The sequence below is a fragment of the Enhydra lutris genome, unplaced genomic scaffold (assembly GCF_002288905.1).
Source record: "Enhydra lutris kenyoni isolate GAN:26980312 unplaced genomic scaffold, ASM228890v2 scaffoldscaffold29, whole genome shotgun sequence".
Taxonomy (NCBI): Eukaryota; Metazoa; Chordata; class Mammalia; order Carnivora; family Mustelidae; genus Enhydra; species Enhydra lutris.
Window position 1 is genome coordinate 22,108,702 of NW_019154113.1, and position 7,589 is coordinate 22,116,290.

Here is a 7,589-nt window from a genome sequence, read left to right on the forward strand (position 1 = left end):
AGCACCGCCTGTGCTCTTACCCCATGCCTGTCCCACCGTTATTATCGTCCTGGCTTTGGGGAGTCTCATCAAGTTTTCTCAAGAACAAGCAAGAAAAAGGTCTGTTCTGGAAATTGTATCACATTCAACTCCAAATTCATTAACAGCCCCCGCAAGATTTCAACACAGAGCTAGTGTCAGGGCAAGGGGCAGGCCGCATCTCTGAGGTGCCCCCCAAGGACGGCCCATCGGGATTCAGGGGACACATAGCTGGGGACCCGCTACACACCTGCAGGTGTGCATGAACACAGGTGTGACGGGGGCGGGAAGGGTCTGGGGCTCCGGGTGCTGGGCAGCGCCCACCTGCGGGGCCTCTCTGAGTTGGGGAGCTCCGCTTCTGCTGCTTGGAAGGGAACACAGCTGCGGGATTTCCCAGCTCCGGGCGCACTGAGCTCCTGCACATCCCGACAAATGTGAAAGCCTCATCGTCTCTGTAGGCACTTTATAGATGGATTACCGAGGGCGTGATCCAAATACCGTCTCGGGACTCCGTTCTTGCCTGCCTGGTGGGGGGGAGCTGGGGTCGGGGGCCAGGATCATTGTACTTGCTGCTGTTCCTTCCCAACCCCGAAGGGAGAACCGTGGGGAATTTTTTGGTTTCGGTGATTTCGTGTCTCGAACCCAATTACCCTGAGCTCTTTGCAGGGAAAACTGCATAAACCCAGAGACCACTTCCGCAGGGAAGCAGCGCCCGGCTCCGTCCCTGCCACCAGCACGGAGGGACCCACGGGACGCACGGCTGTGTTGCTCTAGACGAGGGTGCCTTCCAGTAACTGCGCAGAGTTCTGTGGTTTACAGCCTGCCGGGCGCTGCTAGGTGACGGTCTGCTCGAAGTCTGACAGCTGCCTCATCTGCTCGGCCTGCATGGAGTGTCTCCGCAGGAGCGCCCGTCTGCTTCTCAAGTCTGCTCTCTTCGGTGAACTGGGCGCAATGGGAACCATGGATTTTAAGCCGCTCGCGAGTGGAGAAGACGGTTTGCTGCTGGATCTGATGTCAGGGATAGGTGGGTTCCCACTGACGTTTAAAGGCGGCAGGAAGCCGGGCCTGGTGTGCGAAATTCGGTCCAGCAGCAGAGTTCCAGAACCTCGCCTTTCCAGGAGAGGCGGCGGCCGGCGGCGCGCCGAGCTGGGGGACGTGCTGGGCTTGGCGTCCAGGGACTCCCGCGAGCCATGGAAGAGAGCCAGGAGGGAGCCATCGAGCCTCTTCCTGTCCAAGGGCCCTTTGCTCGATTCCAGGGAGACCGAGCTGAGCTGGTCGGCCCCAGCCTGTAAATCTAAGTCGTGCAAATCACTCTCCAGCCGCTTGAGGGACACGGGATCTTTGAGAGCAGGGGGGCCTGCTGGACCGATACCCACCTTGTCCTGGTCGATGGGTAGAGTTCCTCTCCGGGCCAGACGGGGGTGGGAAGCCTGACCCTTCTCATGGGCGGCCTTCCAGGATGCTGGTCCTGGGGAGGCCATGATCTTCTGCACCTGCTCGGCAACGGTGGGGAAGAAGGTGGGGTCTTTGCCATCGATGCTGCTGGTTCTGGAGAGCGGCCCCCTCTTGGGGAAGGACACATCGCTAAGGCTCTTGATGACCTCACTGTCCGGGCTGGGGCCGTGGGTCTCGTCCTGACGTGCGCCGGCCGCCAGCACGGACGGCGCACTCAGGCCCCAGGGTTCGGACCGCAGCCTCTTCAGCTGGGGCAGGCGGGCCCGCTTGAGGTTCGCCACTTTCCTGAGGGGCGACCCAGGCTCGTTGAGAGCCTTGGCCATGTTGCAGGCACTCAGACTCCCTGACTGGAGGCTGAAGAAGTCCTCCTCCCTCTCCGTGGGTGGGGCGCCCCGACCTGGAGCCTTCAGTTCAATGTCCGAGGGGGACGTGCACAGTGGCGGGGACTGGCGGTCTTTCCCTCCGGGCGAAGGAGGGACGTTGAGATACTGCTTGGTGGTTTTGGTGCCTGACGATGACTTCGCGGTTGTTATGATGATCACGTCCTTCCCTTTGGCTTTGCAGGCATCCAGCAGGTGCCTCAGGGCGTCCTTGTCATCGGCGTTGATGGCGTAGACCAGGGCCGAAGCCCCTGTGCGGTCCTCGAGGCTGGGGTCCGCGCCGTTCTCCAGAAGCAGGGACACCACGTCGCCCCCCGCCCTCCGGATGCAGGCGTGGATGAGCGCCGTCTTGCCGGACTTGTCCTGGATGTTGGGGTCTGCCCTCTGGTCCAGCAGGTACTTCACCATCCTGGGCCTGCTGGTGCTCTGCTGGTCCACGTGCTGGGTGATGCACGCCACCATGAGGGCCGTCTCCCCTTTGTCGTTGCTCTCGTTGATGTAAGCGCCCCCTTCCAGGAGGAGCCTGGTCAGCCTGAGCCTCCCCAGCCACACCGCCTTCAGGAGGGAGTTCCCATCCGTCCTCAGCTCCGTGTCGTTGTCCATCATCCCAGCCTCGGCAGTGCCTCCAGGCCACCACGGCGATCAGACCTAGCGAGGGAGAAGGGAGAGGGATGACGTGTGCTCTGCAGGCGGCCAGAGTGCTGTGGCTAGTGCGGGGCCGCGTGCCGCTGGATCCCACCAGGTTACCCAGCTCATCCGCATCCGTCTGTCGTGTGTGGGGGGTCGGGGGACAGTGGCCGCCCCTCACAGAGCCAGCACAGAGGTCGAACGAGAGCACATACAAGAACCCCTCCCCACGGCGAAGCCGCAGACACAAGCCCAGCACGTGGTAAGCAAGACAGATGGCCGTCACTTACCTCAAATGTCGTGGAGGAAACCACAATTCGTGCCCGTGGGCCACGCTGGCTTCCCCACACGGAAAGGCCCATGTCTGCCTGGTTCGCTGCCGCAGCCCCAGCATCAAGCAGCGAGGCTGCCTCTCAGGTCACCTTGTATATAATTGTTCACCCCATTCTTCTTCCAGCAGGAAACACGCCAGAATGGTCATAGAGTGATGGACGGTTTTCATCTCTTTGCCGTACTTCCTGACATAAGCATGCGTAATTACTGTAAGAGGGGAGAAATCAGGGGGAAAAAATCATCATAAAGCAAAACCAATCTCGCTACCCCCATCCGGGTTGTAGTCTCTACTTTTCCAGCAGGTGTCAGATTCCCATCGTCCCCCTGGTCTTCCAGAATGATGCTGCACCACTTCCCCCCCGCCCCGGGAACAGGTGCAGGGCAGAGGATAGGCGGGATCACACGCCTGCCCACACCAGAGCGTCCGCGGCTGAGCCCTGCCAAACCTGGCCCCGTGTCCCTCCCTGAGTTCCTGCACCCAGAGCCCCCAAACCCGTGTCGCTGGAGAGGCCGTCTGCGGATGAGGAGAGGTGGCCCCCCCCCGGGCCCACGTCTGTGCCAGCACAGCCCCTCCACGGGGACTCCGTCCCCCAGGCTCCTGCTGAGCTAACGGTCCTGGCTCCCCACCTAAGGCACATCTTTCCTCCCCCGACCCACTGCCCTGAGCCGTTTCTGATCAGTTTATGACCCTCTGTTAAATGGGAAGTCAGAAGCCTTCCTTGGCCGAGGTTGACAGACGGACCCATACCCTTTATCAGTCTCTAATACGTTAACAGGTACTTGCAACTTTCTTAAAAGCCCAAACCACACTTAAGGCTGCAACAAAGAAGAGCTCTCCTCGTACGCGCACACACGCACGTGCATGGCACGAGCACGCACACACACACACGCCTCTGGGAAGCCACTCCCTTCAGAGAATTGACTGTGGTTAACCGTCCAGTGTCCCTCTGCTTCCAACAACGCTTTGTCCTGAGAGCTATATCTCAGGGGGTCGTGCTGCAGGTGTGTTCGTGGTCCCCCAAGATCTTCTGTAGAAACGCTCCCGCCCAGGGACACCGCATGGCCGCTCTCTCCCCGTCTCTGTGCCTCCTCCTTCGGGCTCCTACTGTGTGTGTGCACGTGGGTGTGCGTGTGTGGGTGTGTGTGCGCGTGAGGTATGGCCTTTTTCTTCTTTTTCCACCATCCCCTATAAGAAGGGCCTGATAAGGATCTATAAAAAGGACCTATAATAAGATCCCTTTAGGAAGGTCTCTGGGTTAGGTGTGTGCGTCCCCGCACGCTGGACATAATGAAGCAGGTTCCACGCCACAAATAAAGGAGAGCGAGTGAGCAGCGAAAACACGGCCTCCTGCTCCCTCAGAGGCCCCTGGTCCCCAGCCCAGCCCCCCAGGTCCCCCGCTGTTGCTCCGTCCCCTGTGCACACCGTCTCCCTCAGATGCCCGCATGTTCGTCCCTTTCGGCACCCCTCGTGCTCCTAACTGCAAGGTCTCCCCGTTCTTCGTTCCTGACTCATCGTCCCGCAGACCTCGGCTCAGATGCAACTTCCTTTTTAATCAAGAGGAGAATCACTCAAGACTGAAGCGGGAGGGCAGAGGGAGATGACAGCTGACTCAGACGCGGGCTATATAAAGAACTCCCACAGATCACTTCCTCCGAAAGAGGACCCACAAACCGCCAACAAGCACATAAAAAGGTGCTGAGCCTCATTAGTAGGCAGAGAAAATCAAATTAAGGCACAACGAGAGACCACTACACATGCTGTGTAATCCGACGCGGCTAAAATTAGACCAGTGGCTCCGAGACCAGGGTCGGACCAGGATTCAAGGCGGCAGGAACCCACTGGTGGGGCCAAAACCAGCCTCTGCCCCAGTCACTCCGCGCGGGCTTCGTCTGCCGTTGACTGAGAAGCGCGGCCACGACGTCCTCCCTCCCCAGCACACACCTGCGAAGACCCTCGCCCCTCCTCCATGCAGACCTGCCTTGACCAAGAAAGCGCAGCCAGGGTGGCCGTGTGTGACTTGCAAGGCCCCTGTGGACCTTCGTTTGCTGCCTGTAAAGACATTCGGGGTGCCCCGCCAGCAGGGACACACGGAGTCCCAGCGGGCCAGCCCCAATGACCGCCTCAGTGTGAGCGAAGCCGCCTGGACCAGCCGGCCCCCAGCTGGTCACCCCTGCGGGAAGGAACGCAGGTGAGGCTGGCAGAAGTTTCCAGAGCCTGGTCCGCATTGCAGAAACACGCACAAATAACTGATTACTGTTCGAAGTCACTCGTTTTGGGGTGATTCGTTCATATCAATAAATTACCAGTAAATCTGTGTAGCCAAACGTGTACAGAAACGTTCCCAGCAGCACAATTCAAAAAATGCAAAATCTAGCCACAGCCCACCAAGAAGAAAATAAAGTGTAGTATATGCACAGCTGTAATGCTTGCACTATCTTTCCTTCTCTCTTCCTCACACTCACACAGCACCCAGACGCACACCCCACACACAGCACACACACGACCCACACTCACCGTCGCAGTCACACACACTACACGACACAAGAAAAACCGGACACGGCATCTCCCGGGCTCCTTGACGCTTTGCAACCTTCTCCATTGAGCATCGACGTGTTAATCTCCTGGGTCGGCCTCCTTGAACCCCGAGGCAGGGACGCGGTCTTCTCTCCCTCATCAGCTGTGTCATAATTAGAAGGAGGATCAAGGAAGATTCAGGGGAAAGGAACAAGAGAGAGGAAAAGGAGGACGGGACGGGCATGAGGATGGACTGTGGTGTTATCTCTCTGAGTCGCGTGTGGGGCACATTGCATCCCTCCAGACTCCTTCAAGGTCCGGGGCAGGGAGGGAAGGAGGCTGGAAGGGAGGGAAAGGGGGAAGGGCCAGAGGGGACAGGACGGCATCTCTGGGAGATGCTTCTCTCCCTGAACTTGGGATCAGCGGCCCCCTGCTCCCCTGAGCTCAGGCCTTGTCCCAAAACCCAGCATCTAAGGAGAGAACAGAATGCAGACGGGGCGTGCTGGCAGTTTGCAGCCCATCTGAGGGTACGACTCTGTGTGTAGGGAGCATTTTCCATACCATCCACAGCCACGTTTTCACTGTGTGCCTCCCAACTGACATTCCTGAATGACAAAAGTGCAAGAGCTCTGAGTGAGGACAGACTCAGACCCTCGGCTCACCCCCACGGTGGGTGACAACAGCCTGCTGTTCATTTTCTGCATCCCCCAGACTGACGCGGTCATGTCGACCTGCCCATCTCAGGTGTTGGCCTCCCGCCTGTCTCTTTGGCCCGAGTGGCCTCGGCAGGGCTTGTCCCTTTCCCACGTCGTTGGTCAGGTCAGTGCTTGCTACAGGTGACAGGTGGCCTGAGGCCCACAGCCGGTTTCAACGGGCCAGGAGCAGCAGCTTCCCTGAGGCCACTGGGTGCAGACACGTGGGCGCGTTAACCCTTTCTAGAGCAGATGCTGACTAAAGGGAGGTGGTGGGAAACAGACGTCAGGACACCTCCTCTCCCTGCTGTTGGTGGGCTTCAAGGATTTTGGGACAGGGGATGCCGTAGAGGACATGCCTTCCACGAAACAGAGCTGCGGGCGCTTGCTGTCAGGCCGTGGCTGGCTGCGTGTCCCCTTGTACCTGCTCCTCCTCGTTCTCTCTCCACCTTTCACTGCCCTCACTCCTACTCCCCAGGGCGTTATCTCCCCATAAAGTGCTGATACACTGACATGCTTGTATGGATGAAGCTTGAGTATAGTAACGCAGACCACGTCAGACACACTGGCGTTACCAGCCCATTCATCCTTCGTTCACCATCGCACATAGACTGAGTGCCGGGCATTAAGGACAAAGAGTGTAGAAGTCGGGCTCGGAAGGGTCTGGCTGGAAGCTGGAGGTCACCTAGGAGCCTCTGAGGGAGGATGAGGGTCAGGAGCACCAGTGGGACAAGGCTGAGAGGAGCCTCAGCCTGGAGAGGTGCTCCGAAGGCAGCAGTGAATAGTGACCTACGGGAGCGCGGGAGCCAACCGAGGTCTGACTGACTTTGATTTGGGAATTGATCTCCTTATGTGCATGGCAGAGAACGAATATTAGGGACAGGGACACCTAACACAGGGAGGATGAGACGCCTTTCATGGTTCCTCCGCCTGTCAGAGGGAAGGAGGCTCCTGAATTTTGAAACCCCAAGCACTTGGCACGAGGCACCATGTTTTAAAATTAGCAACCCCAGAGTGGGTCCCCCCCCAACGTGTTTCAGAAACAGAGTTAAGAAGTTTAGAAACAGAGTTAAGTTTTGCTCACTGAGACGTGAGCAAAATTCGCCTGGTTCCTTCCCCGTGGTCTGTCCTCCCTGCCCCTCAGCCCACCCTTCTCCCGTTCACTCCTCAGGGCTGTTTTCCGTCTCCCTCAGAAACGAGGCCACCACAGTTGGGTGAACACACCTTCCAAAGGCACAGGGACTGACTGGATGAGAAACCCCGGGAACTAAAACATCACCAACACCAAAAAAAAAAAAAGAAAAAGATGTTCTCTCTGTTGGAGGGGTGGGTGGGTGGAAGTGGTTGCCCTTTCTTGGCCCAGAAACTGCTGGATTCTTTTACTGTCCACGAAACTATTAAAGTCTAATATTTTTGAAGCTGGGAGGAGGCATCTTGTCCAATGGTTCCCAGTTTAGAAACGGGATTTAAAGACAGACAGTCTTTCATCTTGCCGAGTTCAGGCTCTCTCCCTCCGGTGCCTCCCATACCTGCAGCCTGAGTGACGTCGGTCAAGGTTGCCCAGTAAAG

At 58.1% G+C, this 7,589-nt stretch overlaps 1 protein-coding gene across 1 annotated transcript; it reads right to left on the minus strand.

Annotated features, from left to right (window-relative positions):
- Window positions 1–625: 625 nt before the first annotated feature.
- LOC111152695 (ankyrin repeat domain 34C) lies at window positions 626–3,903 on the minus strand. The gene has a single exon (XM_022511269.1). It carries the CDS (start codon window positions 2,457–2,459, stop codon window positions 852–854), a length of 1,608 nt encoding a protein of 535 aa, XP_022366977.1. The 5' UTR covers window positions 2,460–3,903; the 3' UTR covers window positions 626–851.
- Window positions 3,904–7,589: the final 3,686 nt, after the last annotated feature.

What these genes read in the sequence shown, in the direction of transcription:
- LOC111152695 (XM_022511269.1), bottom strand. Translation starts at nt 2,459, where the DNA reads ATGATGGACAACGACACGGAGCTGAGGACGGATGGGAACTCCCTCCTG.